The 18,393-nt window shown below is 50.5% G+C and overlaps 1 protein-coding gene across 1 annotated transcript in view; it reads left to right on the top strand.

Moving 5' to 3' along the window:
• Nucleotides 1-18,154, top strand: part of GRIK4 (glutamate ionotropic receptor kainate type subunit 4) — a 183,795-nt gene extending 165,641 nt beyond the window's left edge. The window contains 8 exon segments of the mRNA XM_064634466.1: nt 5,962-6,071; nt 8,120-8,293; nt 8,609-8,774; nt 11,427-11,652; nt 12,989-13,117; nt 15,572-15,690; nt 16,392-16,620; nt 16,623-18,154. Coding sequence (XP_064490536.1) covers nt 5,962-6,071; nt 8,120-8,293; nt 8,609-8,774; nt 11,427-11,652; nt 12,989-13,117; nt 15,572-15,690; nt 16,392-16,620; nt 16,623-17,026 — 1,557 coding nt within the window. The 3' untranslated portion in view covers nt 17,027-18,154.
• Nucleotides 18,155-18,393: the final 239 nt, after the last annotated feature.

Genomic DNA, 18,393 nt, shown 5'->3' with positions numbered 1-18,393 from the left:
CTGCCAGTGCCTCTGGGATTATTATCGAGTTTGGGGATTGAGTTCTGTGCTATTTTAGGAAGGAAATCCTTCCCTGTGAGGGTGGTGAGGCCCTGGCACAGGTTGCCCAGAGAAGCTGTGGCTGTCCCATCCCTGGAAGTGTCCAAGGCCAGGTTGGAGCAACCTGGGCTAGTGGAAGGTGTCCCTGCCCATGGAACTGGATGAGCTTTAAGGTCCCTCCAACCCAAACCATTGTGGGATTCTGTGACTCTGTGCATGTCCTGCCTTGGATTCACACCATAATCTTCAGCAAGTCTGTTAAAGCATCATTCCCTGAGCAGGATTCCTCCCTCCAGAGGAAGCACAGGACTGCTGGTGCAGGGTTTGCACAGGCTCTGCTCTGTATGTGTGAGGCATTTGCTGCTGCCTGGGGGAGCTCCACAGGAACGTGTCTGACACATCTATTTAGGGTGGAAGTTCCTCGGGGCAGGGAGCATCTGCTGCTCGTGCTGGTACCAGAGTAACACAGCACAGCCCTGCTCCAGCCTGCAGGACTTCACCAAACTGAGCAGGATTAATAATTACAGACCTCAGAAGTGTTTGGAAAATAATGCCCTGCTGTTGGTCAGGACTCTTCAGCTGCCTGATAAAGGGCCCAGTTAGGATTTGGGAAGGGGAACTGCCCAGTGACCCTGGCAGGCTTGCAAACACATCTCCTAGGGCAGGTCACCCCAAAGGGAGCCCCACTTTGCTGCACCGAGGCCATGAGTGATGGCAGGGGCAGCCAGGAGCAGGGAGATCCCCATCAGGGAAGCTCAGAGCCCCCCCTTCCCTCTCCAGCACTTGGCACCTCTTTGTCCAGCCCTTCCCTGCTCAGCTTGAGGAGAGTGTCTGAGAGCTGTGTGGCAATTAACTCATCAAACTGGTAAATATTTGTCTAACAAGACAGTTAATTGCTCTGGTTTTCCTTTAAGGATGTGGTTTGCAGAGCAGCCCCATCTGCTTCCATCCCCCCCCCCTTCCCCATCCCCATCCCAAAACCCACCTCTGCAGTGTCAAAAACTGCAGCTGACGTGTGTTAATCACGGCTCAGATCAGATGTAGCCTAATAAATAACCACAAATGAGTTTCTCCCTTGCTGAGGAGTTGTCTCCACGCCCTGGTCTCCTCCCAATGCGATGACATTTTATTTTAATTCCCGTGCAACTCCAGTGGCAAGTTGATTTCTCGCCCCTTTCTCCTCCCCACGCCGCCAACCTCAACCACCACAGTGCCTGTGCCTCTTGTCACACATAACCAAATATGGCAGCTCTGAACAGGGCTGTCATTTTTCTCAATTTCACTTGTTGTGATATAATCAAGTATGGATTTCTGACACAGGAGCTCTAACAGGCTCTCAGGCTGCTCAGAGAAAAGGCTTGTTTTGTTTCATGAGGTTCCCACTCCCGGCCAGTGGGACCTGTGGGTGGCAGGGGGTGGATGAGGAGCCCACTGGGCTTGGCAGAGGGCTGAAATCAGGTGCCCAGTGCCATTTCTGCACAGGGGGCTAAGTCAGGTTTATTTGTAGCGTGCTTTGCTCACACACCTGCCCCTGGAGCAGGGAAGGAGGGATTAGACACAATTCTGGCTTGTCAGCCCTGAGAGTCCTCACTGAGCACCCCCTCAAAGAGGAAATGTAGATTTGATAAGGACACTGGAATAGCTGAGTTTAGGCCAAGGGAACTGAGCCTTAAAGTTTCTACTTGATCGCTGCAAAAGACACAAAATGGGAAGGATGGAATGGAAAATCCTTGACAGCCGAGGCAGAGGGGCTGAGGGGAGCTGAGCACTCCTCCTGCTGAGCATCCTGCATCCCTGGAGCAGGCACTGGGAGCAACTGCTGGTCCCAGCAGCCTGTGTTTGGCTTCTTCTTCTTGACTCCAGACAAAGGACCTTGGAGAAGGATCTGCATCTGGATCTGCATCTGGATCAGACGTGGTCACCCTAAAATACCCACGCTCTGGTTTGGGGAGACCAAATGCACTGCAGTTGGACTGAGCACAGATCAACCTTTCAGCCTTTCCAGGCTGTTTTTTTGCTTTCCTTCTGACTTCCAGAGGCAGCAGGGAGTTCTCTTGCCTGCCTTTTTTAGGGATAAACATCTATGAGAAATGACATGGGTAGGACTGACCGTTTCTGCAAGAGGGAACGGGGCACTTGGATCCCTTCAGACCCTGTGTGTGCAGGGCAGGGAGTCATCAGGTCTCTTACAGACCTGGCCACAGACAAATCCAGGACCAAACAGCCCTGTTCCTCCTCCTCTTCCCCAGTGTCCTGCTCATCCAGGCTCTCTGGTCACCAGTATATTCCCAGAAAACTGGTTCTCACTGGCTGAAAGCGAAGACTTCCAAGAACAGCTCAGGAGGGTAAATGAACCTCTCCCACTTCCATCTGAGGATTTGGAGGAGGCCTTCATCAATTATTGGACATTTTGAACATGTCTATTCCAGGAAAAATAGCTCTTCCAATTAACTGAGCTGTATTGGGACCGGCTAAAAATATCTGACAGGCTCCAGATATTGTCATTCCCATCTTCAAAACAGACAGATAAGAGAGAAGAGAGTTTGTGCCCTCCGTGGGAACAGAATATCTTTATTCTTATCCACAACTGTGAATGAAAGGAATATGTAGCAGCAGCCTGAAAATGACTGTAGCTGAAAAGAACCAGAAGTACTACTACTGTAAAGTCACAGGAGAGATTCACTGCCAAGCTGGAGATTTAAAGCTTCCAACGCAATTTCCTTAATGAGAGTAATTTATTGACAAACTGCCCCAGAAATATAAAGAAGACATCAAGGCCTTAATTGCAGAAAAGGAACTTTGTTACAGGAGCATCTCACGAGGGATCCTCAGCCAAGGCACTGCCAGTGCCTGTGAGTTTCCTGCCAGTTCTGGGATGCCAGGGAGGATTAAGCTGCCTGGAATGATATTCTGCAGTTTGCTCAGCGAGGGCAGCTGGTGCCCTTCACAACTCCAGGCTCCTGTTGCCTCATTTCATTCCTGAGTGTGTAAAAACCTGTGGAAATAAAGAGGTACCTGAGCCAGTTTAGCTCCAGGGGAAGAAGGGAACCAGGGGCATCCAGGAGAGCAGTGAAGAGAAGAGCTTTGGTTTCCTGTTGGCATGGAGAAATCCCTGATCCTCTGGATGGGATCAGTGAGAAATGCAGAGGGAACACACCTTGGAACCTGCAGAGTTGTGAGATGGTCTCACCCCTCTGAACTGAGAGGAGCAAAGGATGTTCCTGGACGTGGGAGTCCCTCAGGGATTCTGAAGGTGTAGTTTCCAGCAGTATCTCTGGCTCCGAAAGCCCTTGGCTCGGGTGCAGATGCTGGAAAAGCAGCAGCAACTGACCAAAAAATAGGGAAAGGACAAGAGAAAATATTATCTTTGACTGTTTGTACCTCGCCTGTTTATAGTAAGCACACTAAAATAACCAAATTCAGAAGAGAGACCTTGTCTTCAAGAGAGACTCTGGAATTATACCCTGGACTTTTGCTTGGGAATTGACTGAGAATTAATCTGAGAATGGATGCTGGATGGTCTGAACCACTGATGCTTAACTCATCTCTCTGTTAAAAGCCTTAATAAGCCAGAATCTCTAAAAATGCTCGTGCCAGAATGGTTTGGGTTGGAAGGGACCTTAAAGATCATTTAGTTCCTGCCCTCCCACCATGGGCAGGGAGGCTGTGGATCCCCAGCTCAAACTCATCCTGTCCTTAAGGATCCAGGGACAGGAGGTTGTGCTGTGGTGGGTCTTTGCTTCACACAGGGCAGAGTTTGCTGCAGGAGGTTTCTGAGATGTTGCAGTCCCAGCTGGTGACTGGAGCAGAGGATCTCACAAGTCTCCTTGGATATTTTTAGGAGAGGAAGATTTCTGTGCAACAACTGTTGCCTTTTCTAGGAACAACTTGAGAGCCTCCAGAAGAACCACCAAGACCTTGTGAAATCCAGGTTTTTGCATAAGGAACAGGAATACTTCAGTAGTGAAACAGGGAGTTTGGATGGAAATGGAATTAAAAGCGCTGGTCTGAGACTGGGGAAGGAGAAAAAAATTATTCACCACCTTTGGATTAAGAACATCTCTAAAATATCAGGACTCTGGGTTTGCTACAGCAGTGGAGGTCAGGTGTTAGTTATTACCAGCTATGATTAGTTTATGTGATGCCACAGATGGGCAGGTAGGGCAGTGGATCAGGGAAGAAATGAGCCCTCTGTGTGTCAAAGATGATCTTTTTGTGTAGAGTGAGCAACCTACAGCAGGGCAGTGCTGGGAAGCAGCTGCTGGAGCTGCTCTGAGCAAGCAGAGAGAGGCATTTTCAGCACACAGCAAAGAAGTGCCAGTAAGAAACACACTGACAGCCTGGCCAGGATGTGATAAAAGGCTGTTTCCACTCTGACTTTACAGTAAAAGCCTTCCCAGAGCTCTGACTCGTGGGAAGCCTCCCTGTTACAGGTGCTTGGGGGAACTGTGGAGCTGGTTTAGTGATGCCAGGACTGACTTTGTGGTTTGGGGCAGGAGATACAGGCTCAAATGCACTCACCAGAATGGGAGGTGTTCAGCTCTTGAAGAACTCCTCCTGGAAATTAATCCTCCCCTTGAACAAATTGTGCTGCCATTTGACAAGATTTCAGTGGTGGCAGCGTCCTTGTGAAATTTTAAAACACCTTGAGAGAAGATCAACCTGTTTTTTCTAGCAGTGAGGCCTTATTCTTCAAGGAAAGGTGGTTTGCTGAGAAAAAAGAAAAACAACAGGAAGTTCTGACGCATCCTGGAGATAAAAATACCCTGTTCCCTGAGATAAAAGTAATAATTTTATTAGGTTTTTTTTTTTTTACAAAGAAATAACATTTAAAGGCTGAAGAAAGAAAAGCAGAAGTATCGAAAACATATCTTTTTTTTTTTTCTTTTTTTCTGTGCAAAAATATTTCTCACCCACCTCTGAGCTCAGGGGAGCCCCTCCTGCCCAGTGAGAGTGGGGTGGGGTGGACAAGGATGGAGGGACCACCCCTCAGAGGTGAGGGGTGCAGCTTATCCTACTATGGGGAGGGCAGGACACTGTGATTGTTCAGTTTTTCTCTCAATTCACCTCTTTCTTTGCCTGGAGGAACAAAAGTGGGTGAGTGGGGAGAAGAACAGACTTAGGAGATGAATCCCAGTGGGGAGGTGCTGCAGGACTCGGTCACAGCATCACAGAATACACTGAGTTGGAAGGGACCCACAGGGATCATTGAGTCCAACTCCTGATCCTGCACAGGACCATCCCCAAAATCACACCCTGTCCCTGAGAGCGTTGTCCAGATGCTTCATGAGCTCTGTCAGCCTTGGGGCCGTGCCCTGGGGAGCCTGTTGTCATTTCTTGTGTTGCTGTCACCTGTTTCCCCTGGAAGGCTTTTCCAAAGCCCTGTTTATCCTCCTTCTCCCATTTATCCCCCTTCTCCCATTTATCCCTTTTCTCCCATTTATTCCCTTTTTCCCATTTATCCCCCTTCTCCTGTTTATCCCTTTTCTCCCACTTATCCGCTTTTTCCCCTTTATCCCTTTTCTCCCATTTATCCCCTTTCTCCCATTTCTCCCTTTTCTCCCATTTATCCCCCTTCTCCCATTTATCCCCCTTCTCCCATTTATCCCCCTTCTCCCATTTATCCCTCTTCTCCCATTTATCCCTTTTCTCCCATTTATTCCCTTTTTCTCATTTATCCTTCTCCCATTTATCCCTTTTCTACTATTTATCCCTTTTCTCCCATTTATCCCCTTTTTCCCATTTATCCCCTTTTCTCCATTTATCCTCCTCTCCCATTTATCCTCCTTCTCCCCTTTCTCCCCCTCCTCCCCTTCCTCCCCCTTCTCCCACCCCTCTCAGCATCAGTGCCCTTTTCCGAAGGGCCCATTCCCTCTGTAGAACCCCAAATCAGGCCAAACGCCCTCTGTGTTTCCATTCCAGGGCCGCAAACCCGGCTACTTTTCCTTCCTGGACCCCTTTTCTCCCGGAGTGTGGCTCTTCATGCTGCTCGCCTACCTGGCCGTGAGCTGCGTCCTCTTCCTGGTGGCTCGGTAATGTCGCGGCGCCTTTCCCTTCCTCGCGGTGCCATCTAGTGTCACACTGCCACACCCGGGGGGACACGGGGACATCCGCGGGCCCCAGACACCCCTGTGGGATGGGACAGAAGAATCCCAGCCCTCTGCCAGCTGGGGAATGAGCGGTGCCACCGGGTGCCACTCAGTGCCACTGAGTGCCCACGCCCTGGTGCCTGGGATGGGCATTGGTGTGCCTGGCAGGAGCATCGTGCCCCGATTCCCAAATCCACGTGGGAAGGGTGGGAGAAGGTCTGGCAGTAGCGTTGGTGCCCTGCAAATGCTCCCTGTAGGTGCCTTTTACCCCTTGTCCTGAGCAGGGGGGGTGGAGGTTGGTGGGAACCCACAAATCCGTTCGGAGATTTTAACACAAATTCCACGAGGGATGTTTGGCTCCTCTGGCCCTGTACAAACCTCAGCATGTGTGGAGGAAAAGAAAGTTCATTAATATCTTTCAGCAGCCTCTTGGTTGACGTGCAGAGCCTCCCTTGGCAGCTCTCAGTTCCATTCCCCTATGACTAATTGAAGTCAGTGTTAAAATACATCCCTGAGTGCTTGCCTGCAGTGTCTCCCATCGAGGCCCAAGGTCTGAGCTCTGCTGCTGTTTTTCCCTGACCTCCCAACAAGCTGCTTATTGCTGGTGGCATGGATGGGCTTCTGCAGGCAGGGTTGAGCTGAGCCCTGGCAGTGTGTTCCACAGACGTGCTCGGGGCTTGAGGGCCCTTCTGGGACACTCTTAATACCCAATTCTCATTCCACAAATTGGAACTGTGCTGTCACTTGGTCCCTGAGCACGGCTAAAGTTGTCATCCTGACAGGGGCTTTAATGGGTTCTTGGAATGCTTTTACAGCCTCAGAAACGCAGTTCTGAGGAATACATTGAATAATGCAGCCTGATGCTCTCTGCAGACCGAGAGCTGGTGCCTCTTTAGCCCCTTCCTCATGTTTTAAACATGATCCTCCAAAAAGGTGCCTTTACCCAGCTTCCCACTGGAGATAGAGGTCTGGCTGCTGCTCTGTGCCTTGCTCAGCTGTAAGGAGCTTTTGACCCCGTGAATTGCAGGGACTCTCTCAGAGTAGAGGGTTTCACTGCCAGTGCTTGATCCAGCATGGAAAGTCTGCAGGAAATAACCTCCCTGGTGTCACAGTGAGGCAGGAGATGCAGGAGCAAAAATAAACCCCTCATCTTGGTTAAATGCTGTGTGAGCTGGCAGAGCCCTGCAGCTTTTTTGGCAGTAGCCCCAAAATGACCCTCCCAGGCCTCAGCTTTGTTAACCATGGTAATATAATGAACTGCAGCAGAGAAATTAGAAGACTTTCTTAGCAACCAGGGAACTGAGGCTTGGAAACAGCAAAAAAATAAAAAAAATAGAGTTAGGCTGCAGTCACTTCAGTGACAGGCTGTCAGCTATCTCACAGTCCCGCCTCTGTCCTGTCTCTGAAGTATGTGATGCTTTGAAATGCACTTGGCTTCCAGCTGGACCTTACCAGGCCAGTCAGACCTTCTCAGAGCAGCCATTTGCACCAGGGCAGTTGTTTTTCTTGGTGGTGTAATGCAGTCAGGTCTCACACACTTCTCTTTTGAACTCCCCGTCAGTGCTCGTGCTCCAGCAGGGAGCCCAGCCAAGGAGGTTTGATTTCAATTTCCCATCAAGTCCGTGCACGTGTGGAATTATTGCTGTGGTGTGTGAATTTGCTCACAGGGCTGCAAAAAATCTGCCTCCTTGCAGCCTCCCCGTGGCCCATGCCCAGATTTTCAGCTCAGCAGAGCCTCTCTGCTGAAGTTTTTTGCAAATCTCTACCAGAAAGCCTCTGGCTTCTTGAGTCTTAGAGCAAACATTTCACACAGCTCTGAGCCCTGGGCATCAACTTGACGGTGAAGTGCTTCCTGCTCAGAAAGCTCTGCCTCCAGGAGAGCTAGAGCTTCACAGCTTTTCTTTTTCTTTTTTTTTTTCTTGGCTTCTTCTCTCCAAAGTGTCCCATTTCCCGGCGAATTAACCTGAGTTACCTGTTTCCTGTCCTTTTAGGTTGACACCGTACGAGTGGTACAGCCCCCACCCCTGCTCCCAAGGCCGCTGCAATCTCCTGGTGAACCAGTACTCTCTGGGCAACAGCCTGTGGTTCCCAGTGGGGGGGTTCATGCAGCAGGGCTCCACCATCGCCCCCCAGGCACTGTCCACGCGCTGCGTCAGTGGAGTCTGGTAAGGAGGGCACCCTCCCCTCCAGGGAGGCTTCTCGGGGCAGAAGGGGATGGAGGAGGAATTTCTGCATGGAAAGGGTTGTTAAACACTGGAAGGGGCTGCCAAGGGAGGTGGTGGAGTCCCCTTCCCTGGAGGTGTTCGAGGAACGGGCTCAGTGCTCTGGTCTGGGTGATGAGGGGGTGGTTGGACGAAGGTCGGGCTCGACGGTCTGGGGGGCTTTTCCAGCCTCAGTGGTCCTGTGATTTTGAGAGGTGGAGAGCAGATTCAGTCCACAGGGGAACCTCAGGTCGTCATCTTCTCTTCCCCTCTCCCTAGGTGGGCATTCACCTTGATCATCATCTCCTCCTACACGGCCAACCTGGCCGCCTTCCTCACGGTGCAGCGCATGGACGTCCCCATCGAGTCCGTGGATGACCTGGCTGACCAGACCACCATCGAGTACGGCACCATCCACGGCGGCTCCAGCATGACCTTCTTCCAAGTAAACCCCATTCTTTGGCTAAAGGGGGTAGGGAGTGCAGAGGGCACCCTTCAGTCACATTTGGGTGCCACTCCAGCCTCTCGTGCCCGTTTCATTCCGGTTTCTGGCACGGAGGGGATTTCTGGAGAGATCCCTGCCTGCTTGGTTGCACAGGAGTGGGCTAGACCACAGTGTGAGGAGATGGGGAGAATGGTGGGAGAGGGAAGGAAATTTGACAAGGAAGTCAAATTTTCATGTGTCTCCATGTGGTTTTGATGTGATCTTAGCTTTTACCTGAGAGTCTTCCAGCAATGAAACCTCTGCCAAGCCCAGGCAGGCTCACAGTTGTCACAGTGCTGGAATCCATGTGTGGTCAGTGGCACTGAAGATAAATAAATCAAATGTATTCAAAGTTATGTGGGCCATTTAGCCCAATTTAATTTTTATCTTCCCTGCTCTATTCAGAAGGGAAATAAATGAGTGTATCTTTTCTGCAGCACTCTGAATGCACAAAGAACTGCTGGAGGATTATTTATTTATTACTTGTTGAAATTCCAAAAGGAGAGAAAGCTTTTCTCACTTTTTTTTTTCCACCCCCCTCTGAGTCTGAACTGAATTTGGAAGGCTGAGAAATCTCTGGAGTGGGCCTGAGCTTTTCAGCCCAACTTTACACTCTTCAGGGGTTTGGCAAGAAGCTACTTTTAAGCCAAGCCTTGCATGTGAAATGAGCTGAACAGAGCCCGAGTGACCCAAGGTGGTTGTGTACGAGGCACTCGCTTAAGGAAGGCTTTCAAGTTTAAAGCCCTGGCTGTGGCTCTGCGCTGCCTGGCGGGTGCTGGAGTCCCTGGGATCAGAGAGGAAATCAGGAAGAGATGTTTTTGTACCATTTGCAGTGCTTTAGGCTGTGTTTGGATCCGTTTTTCCCCGGTGGAAGGACGGTGGGTCAAAGCAGGGATGGATTCCACGGCCCGCCTCCATCACCCCTCCCTTCCCTGCTGCCTGAAATGTGTGTCCACTGCTGAAGCACCTTGCCTTGTAACCTGTCCTGGCAGCATTTCCCCTGACAAAAACACACAGGTTTAGCATTTGAAAGTGCAGTGAACTGGGAAGAAACACTCCCCCTGCTTGTCTGTCTCTTGCCCAAGTGACTGCACCCAGAGGACAGAGCTGGACAGATGAGGACAGGAACTAGGTCAGCAGCAGATTCCCTAAAGCTCTCCAGCATCGCTTACCAGCCACAGAAAATGAGCCCTTGACAGTGTGAAATTCCTAATGGAGACCAGAGCATGTTTATATTCAGTCTTTGTGCAAGCAGGTTTCACTCTTTGCTCAGTACAGGCAAGAGAGATTAACCACAGTCGGCTTCCTCTGGATCAAACCAGAGTCTGAGGGGCTGGTGGAGCTTTAGTTTATTGTAATCATTGAAAAGGCTCCAGTTCTCTTCAGCAGATGCTTTGATTTGTCTCACAAGGCTGTGGACCAAAATCTGGATTCAGGGGGCTCCAAAGAGCTTTAGTTCTGCTCTCAGTGCCCTCCTTGGGGTGCTGGTGTCTGACACTGGAGGACTGTTAGGACAAGGTTCCAGTGATAGTCAGTGGGGTGTGACTTCTTCAGAGGTTTAAATCAGACAAGCACAAGCTATTTCTTCTGTCTTTTTGTTTTTGGTCTGTTACAGAAACTATGAATTATTCTAAAACTGAATTTGTGCAAAGAGCTTTGTCCCTACTGGAGTTATAGGCATGCCTTTCATGCCCAGCTTTGCCAACAAAGTCTCAAACCCACCAAGATGTTTGGGCCTCTAAACCTTATTGATACAAGTGCAGGTTAGAGTCTCAAACCCCCCAAGGTATTTGAAGGTTAAAATCTCAAATCCACCAAGATGTTTGAGCCTCTAAACCTGATTGATACAAATGAAGGTTAGAGTCTCAAACACACCAAGATATTTGGGCCTCCACCAAGATATTTGGGTCTCTAAACCTCACTGATATAAATGAATGTTAGAGTCTCAAACCCACCAAGATACTTGAAGGTTAAAATCTCAAATCCACCAAGATATTTGGGCCTCTACACCTCATTGACATAAGTGAAGGTTAGAGTCTCAAACCCACCAAGATATTTAAGGTTAGAGTCTCCAACCCAACAAGGTGTTTGGGCCTCTAAACCTCGTTGATATAAATGAATGTTAGAGTTTCAAACCCACCAAGATATTTAGGATTAGAGTCTCAAACCCACCAAGATATTTAAGGTTAGAGTCTCCAACCCAACAAGGTATTTGGGCCTCTAAACCTCGTTGATATAAATGAATGTTAGAGTCTCAAAACCACCAAGATATCTGGGCCTCTAAACCTCACTGATATAAATGCAAGTTAGAGTCTCAAATCCACCAAGATATTTAAGGTTAGAGTCTCAAATCCACCAAGATACTTTAAGGTTAGAGTCTCAAATCCACCAAGATACTTGAAGGTTAGAGTCTCAAACCCACCAAGATGTTTGGGCCTCTAAACCTCATTGATGTAAATGCAGGTTAGGCATCTAAACCCTTTCTGAACCTGGCACCGGATCTGCTTTGACTCCTCTCCCCTTTTCATAGCGGGCGTCTAATTTGGGGTTTAGTTTAGGGCAATTAACGCTCCTCCTCCTCCCTCAGCTGTCGCTGGCTCCTTCCTCCTGCAGAACTCCCGCTACCAGACCTACCAGAGGATGTGGAACTACATGTACTCCAAGCAGCCCAGCGTCTTCGTGAAGAGCACGGAGGAGGGGATCGCGCGCGTGCTGAACTCCAACTACGCCTTCCTGCTGGAGTCCACCATGAACGAGTATTACCGTCAGCGCAATTGCAACCTCACGCAGGTCGGGGGCCTTCTGGACACCAAGGGCTACGGGATTGGCATGCCCGTCGGTAGGCAGTGAAGACAAATTCTAGTCCTTCTCAGCTGTCGGCAGAGGACCGGAGCGTTTGAAAGGCTGAACCGGCTCTGGAGCCGCCGTCGCGTCTCACGGCTCTGCCCGGGGGTGTTTTTTGGGGGGTCTGAGCTGCCCAAGGTTCCCCTCTCAGCCCCTGCTCTGGGCCAGAGCCACGTGACACGCGACTGCGGCTCTCGAGATGTGATTTCGTGTGAAAGATGTCTCAAAATTGCTGCTTATTTTCTGCATATTATGCTCTCTGCTGATTGTCTCCTTCCCGAACCAGTGTTTGTGCCTCGTTTTGTGCTCCCTGTTTTAATCCCAGAAGCGCTGTGAAAGTAATGCTGCTGTAACTGGAGTAGTTTTTAGCACGAGTTTCTTAACAGCTGGTGGTTCTTAAAACTCCAGGACAGAGAATTGGGCAATTCAGTGGCTATCTCAGGTAATAATCAGGTTTAACAAATGCAGGGGGTTTGTGTTTCACCATGTGAGAGCCAGCAAGAGAACATCATCTCCTAGGGCAGCACAGAAAAAGGATGTAGTAGTTGTTATTCCCAATCTTTCCTCCAGTCCTGACATTTAAGCACTGGCACTTAGCAACACAAAGTTAAGGTGAATTACATAAGGCCCATCACACAAACAGTCTCTCCAGTTTAGGTAACGTGGGTAAACTTGTAAAGTCACCTGACTGTGAGCACAAACCTGCACTCTCAGGGCTAAATCTGTTCTGACATTGTCTTGTTAAACAGTGAAACCGTAGCAGATAAGAAGAGCAGAAAGCTGCTCGCTGGGACAATAGTGCAGAGTTACTGGGAGAACTGGGATCTTTCCCACGGCCCTTCCTCAGGATCCCTGGTAGCAGACACCAGGGTGCACTAGAGCTTGGCACCAAGCACAGAAGTGAGCAGCTCTACCATAACATTTGGGCTTGGTTGATCCTTGGGGTCCTTTCCAACTCAGAGTATTCTATTCTGTGACCAGCTAGAGGCAGGGAGTGCTAGAGCAAGGTCCAAGTTGTAGGTGGAATGACAACAGAGGGACCTCCGTGGTCTGGAGGTGTGATGTTGGACTGTGTGATGTTGAACTGCCCATTCAATTCCTGCAGCCAAAGCTCCACTGGTGTTGGACCTCCTTAGCTGGTCTCAGCTGTGTGGCTCTTGGTGGGCAGGAAAAACACCTTCTGCAAGGGGTTTCCATGGCTTACATGGAGCGATGTCCCCTCCAAACCCCTCAGAGACGAGCTGTTGTAGCTGGACACACGAGTGGGGAGGAAGAGTGGGGAGGAAGGCTGGCCCAGGGGGTGCCCTACCACGTCCCTCTTGGTGTTGCAGGCTCTGTGTTCCGAGACGAGTTCGACCTGGCCATCCTCCAGCTGCAGGAGAACAACCGCCTGGAGATCCTCAAGCGCAAGTGGTGGGAAGGAGGGAAGTGCCCCAAAGAGGAGGACCACAGAGCCAAAGGTGAGCCACACCACTCCACACGAGCCTTTCTGCCTGAGAATCGCTTTTTCCCCTTCTCCTGACCCGAGATTCCTTCCCTCCCAACTCAAGGAGAAAGCCAAACAGCTCCGCCACCGAGCCTCACGCTGTGTGTTTTTGCCTGGGGCAGAGAGAGCGGGAGCAACCAAATGACAAATATTGGAGGCATATGGAGGGTAAATTAGCTCCTAATGAATGCCTGGGAAAATGGATGGCTGGAGGGATCAGACCAAAATCCTGGGTTCCTTGAAGGGAGATGGATCTCCACCACAGGCCTGCTGGTTAATGGCTCCGAGTGAAAGCATCTTTTAAACAGCCAGGGCAAGGGACACAAGGACTTTATAAGTACATCTGTAAACTGAGGAGCAAATTCTTTTGGGTAATGCTATGCAAATTGCCATAAAAGCTACCACATTAGGCTGATGTCCCAGCGTGAGAGCAGTTGCCAGCTTAACACAGTTGCTGCATTTTTTAGTCCTGGCAGTCGCCCTCTTCTCAGCAAGTGTTTTCTGGGAGGCCAGCAGGTCCCCCAGTTATAAGGATGATCTTCTGACCCTTCTGAGGGCACAGACAGAGAGCTAAACTGGGTCTGTGGTAGCTATTTTGGTTTTATTACCTTGCAGCAGCAGTAGGTGTGTCTGTGCAGTTCATGGATGGGACCCCACGGGGCTGTGAGTTGATGCTCATTTTTGGGCTGTGCTGCACTACAGGCAGTCCCAGCTATTAATTTAAGGCTGAAGGTGTTGGCCCAGTGTAAGACATCAGGTTATAGCTATTAAAGAAGTTACTTTGAAGGCAAGCAGGCACATGGGAGACTTTTCCTCCGTGGACTGTGCAAAAAGCAGCTCTGAAGTGGAATCTAGGCTGTGGGCTGGTTTGGGATGGCTTTGGAAGGGGGCAGCTGGGAAGCTGGGCTGTTTCTGGCACTACTTGGTGTGTTCTGTGACCCTGGACAAGTTTTTCTCCTGGTTTGTTCTCTCTGTGATGTGAGTTTGGGAAATGGCAGGAGGAATTACCTCTCTGTGAGCTCGGGGATGGGTGCCTGAGGTAGCACTCAGGCAGAATGAGAGAAGCATGTAGAGAGAGCTGCTGGCCCTAAATTCAAATTTGAGAGCTGCTGGGAGGAGAGGATGGCCTTTATCTTGGGTCTAAACTGTGACTGTGGGCTGTGTTTTCTGCCTTGCAATTGCTGTGGAAGCATCTCTGCAAAGGGCTGATTTACAGAGGCACTGGACTGCTCTGGAGGTGATGCCAAAAGAATGAAGGAGGAGGAGGGAGCAGTGTGACCTCCCAAGTTTTAGAACAAAGCAGGTCAGCGATTTACAAGGATTTTGGTGAGATTTTATGTCTAAAAGCCACGCTGAGATTAAGTCAATAAATCATTGATTCCTACACTTTGATTTAATGCTACAGAAGGGAGAGGAAGATTTTTATAGATGTTCTAGTTGACTAATGGCCTCAGTCAACCCAGTGCAAAGCACCACATGCTTTTTAGTAATCAATCCAATCAGGGGCCCAAACCCAACAAGAACAGGAGAGAGAAGAGCCAGATCCTGGACAGCAAAAGCTGAGGCCAGCACTGCTCCCCAGCTCATCTCACAGTCCAGCTCTGCAGGGCCAGAGGGAGGCACAGGCTGCAGTTTTGGGGCCAAGAGTTGACCAAAGCTCAGTCCAGGTTCTTGAGGGGTGGGTTTTCCTTCCAGCTGGTGAACTTTCTGGCTTGCAGGCTATGTAGCTGTGGTAGTTATCCCACTGTAAGCCAGTTGTCCAAGGGACGTGAGTCCCACGGAAGGGGCTTTTTCCTCCTAGAGAGCACCCAACCCATAACCCACCCCTTGGTGGCAGGGACCCCATTCTCTCACCCTACAGTGTGAAAGTGTTGGGTTCTGCTCTGCTTTGGACCCTCTCCTTGCTACTGCAGTACAGGCAGCTGCCATCATTTCCCCCCAGCACTTTGTAATGCAATCAAAGGAGCTTTTCTCGGTGCCAGCTTCCTTTAAAGCCCTTTCCTGTCTTCTTCATCTCTGCTTCTTTAACAACCTTGCTCATCTCCCTTTGAGGAGTTCAAAGCAAGCGGAGCTGGGTGAATAATTTGCAGGGATTAATGTGCCCGATTGATCTCGCAATTCTTCCCTCTTGTTTTCAGTTTGTCCACAAATTGCTTTGTGCTTCCCTTCAATGTGCTTGCTGTTTATCTGCAAAATCATCATTTCTGAGAAGGGATCTTCGATCCTGCAGTTATTGCAAGTCATTCACTTTGCCATCTGAGTCATGAGGGCAGCTATTAATAGGACAGTGCTGGCTCTGTGGTTTTGGTCCCTGGCTGGGGATCTGCAATGCCAACAAAACAGCAAAACTTGGGATTTCTGTGCAGTGATACTTTTACAATTTATGTCGAGTCTGCCTCTCCACATTGTCCCTCCTGCTTTGTTTCAGGCCTGGGGATGGAGAATATTGGTGGAATCTTCGTGGTGCTCATCTGTGGCTTGATCGTAGCAATTTTTATGGCAATGCTGGAATTTCTGTGGAGCCTTCGACACTCTGAGCAGTCAGAGGTAGGACCTGAGAGTGCCCTGAGGGGATAGTGTGTGTTTATTGCTATCTGTGGGATGCCCAATGGGGTGCTCTGGAGTCTCATCCAGGCTGAGGAGCATTCCCAGCCTTGACACCCCAAACACAGGAGCAGGTTTGGTCCTTTGGGCAGGGTCTAAAAATCCATGAGCTTACCGTGCACTCCTACTAAGAGAGGGGCTGTAGGGATGCTCCAGGAGCTCCTGAAGGGTTCAGAGATGTGTATAACATCCTGGAGATGGGATTTCTACCTGCAGTGGGTTTGGGTCTTGTGTTGGTATGGGGATCCAGAACACAGGAGGGTCTCTGATGAGAGGCAGAATCTGTTGGGTTAAATCAATGTAAATGTCCAAGTATTGATGTTGAAACCCAGCAGCACCAAGTCCGTAAAATTTGGCATCAGAATCATGTTACAGAATCATAGAATGGCCTGGGCTGGAAGGGACCTTAAAGATCATCCAATTCCAGCCCCTGCCACAGGCAGGGACACTTTCCACCATCCCAGGTTGCTCAGGGCACCATCCAGCCTGGCCTTGGACACTTCCAGGGATGGGGCAGCCACAGCTTCCCTGGGCAACCTGTGCCAGGGCCTCCCCCCTCATCCCTCCAGCCCACAGAGCACACCCAGCCCCGTGTGTCCCTCAGCTCCTTTGGGTGAGCAGCGTGGCTCCTGTGTCCCCCCCAGGTGTCGGTGTGCCAAGAGATGGTGACGGAGCTGCGCAACATCATCCTGTGCAAGGACAGTTTCCAGCCCCGCCGGCGGCGCGGGGGGCCGGTACGGACTCGCCCCGTTATCCCGGAGGAGCGCCGAGCCCGCAGCACAACCACGCTCAGCAACGGGAAGCTGTGCAGCGGGGGGGAGCCAGACCCCCTGGCACAAAGACTGGCACAAGAAGCCGCCCTGGTCGCCCGGGGGTGCACCCACATCAGGGTGTGCCCCGAGTGCCGCCGCTTCCAGGGGCTGCGGGCGCGGCCGGCCGCGGGATCGCCCGCGCGGAGCGAGGAGAGCCTGGAGTGGGACAAGACCACCAACAGCAGCGAGCCCGAGTAACGCCGGGGAGCGGGGGGCGCAGGGGAGGGGGCGAGAGGGTCCTGTTCCATTTTACAGAACACGGACTTGTACAATGTCAACTCGTTTTTAAACCACTAGCGGTCACCCGGCTTCCCCAGGGCAAGGCGGACCTTTGGGCCTGGCCGGAGGGTTTCGGTGTCCCGGGGGACACGGGGCTGGCTGAAGCCTGGTGTGGCAGGAGAGGGGTCCTCAGGCTGGTCTCCGGTGGTTGTCTCCGTGCCACCGAAGGAGGAAGGACGTGGTGGTAACTGGTGTAGCAGGTATTGCCCACCCAGGGTGGAGGCAAGAGCGGTTCTTGGAACTTCTCCACGCCCAGGTCAGGAGAAGGGACACCGGCGCTGTCTCTCCACCAAACAGACTTACCAGGGGGTGTTCTCAAAGGGTGGGGGGGAGGGAGTTTTTATTTGACATGGACAAGGGAGGGGAAGGGGAGGAGTCATTGTTTTGTTTTGGTTTAATTTGGGCACGGCAGGACCTAGTCTCCAAGGCACCAGGTTTCAGGTGCTGAGCTCTTCTTCCTTTTCAGAGTGTTGGCAGGTGGACTGAAGGAGGAAGGGAAGGGTGGGATGGGATGGGATGGGATGGGACATGCTCCCCGTGAGAAGCAGCATTTGCTGAAAGTCCATCTAAGGAGTTGTTAAAATTACATATATATATAAATATATCTATACATAGATATATATATATTAAAATGCCAAAAAAAAAAACTCAACCAACAAACACAGTGAACTCAAAGAGGCCTTGAAACGCCTGGAATTTCAGGGGTTCTGTGTCTTTTGTTTCGTTCTGGGGTTACCTTTTGCTTTTTTTCTTCCTTTCTGTTTTTGGGATGAGGGTGGGGGAGCCTTTTGAGGAAGGTGAGGTGGGAGCAGGTGAGAATGGGGAGCACTGGAAGGGGGGGGGGCTGCCCTTCCCCACCAGTGGAGGGAGGTGGTGTTGGTACCCCCAAAGTGTCCACAGCCCATGCCCTGCACGCTCCTGAGGTGACTCTGAGCTCTGCCCCAGGCTCAGGAGCTCCCCATGTGACCCACAGAGCACCCTCAGCTTCGAGGGTGACTCACAGCCCTTGTCCAGCAGCCACACAGCATTTGGGAAAACCATTAGCCTGGGATCTCATGTAAGGAAAACATTTACTTCCCTAGAAACAGCAGCAGCAGCTCACCCTCTGCTTGGAACAGACGTGGGGGTTTACACTGACGAATTTAACTTTCTGATTGAAAAACAAATTCTATGCAATTTCTGATTGTAAAAGGAAAGAGATGACAATGGAGAGGGGCAGGGGAGATAAAGCCTTGAGTGAAGGTACATCCTGTTCTTGAATTGTTTTCTTTTCTTTTTGTCTTGAATGTACTGAAATAAAAGATGTCCTTGTATAATTATGCTTTTTTTTTTCTTCTTTTTCCCTCCCTATCTACAGTCAGAAAAGTTGAGAGACAGTTTGAGGCCCATCTGCTCAGGGAGAAAGCCAGCAACTGAGAGGAAGGAGGTGCAGGTCTCTGCTGCCTGAGTGTGTCCACACTGTCCACATCCATGGTGCTGCTGTTACCTGTGGAAAAAGCAGAAAGAAAGCAAAGGTCAATAAAAGGAATCCCAAATACGTGGTGATAAGGGGGAG

This window comes from Pseudopipra pipra, chromosome 23 (assembly GCF_036250125.1).
Source record: "Pseudopipra pipra isolate bDixPip1 chromosome 23, bDixPip1.hap1, whole genome shotgun sequence".
In the NCBI taxonomy this organism is placed as follows: domain Eukaryota; kingdom Metazoa; phylum Chordata; class Aves; order Passeriformes; family Pipridae; genus Pseudopipra; species Pseudopipra pipra.
The sequence above is the reverse complement of the archived record's forward strand: the minus strand, read 5'-3'. Positions and strand labels throughout refer to the sequence as shown.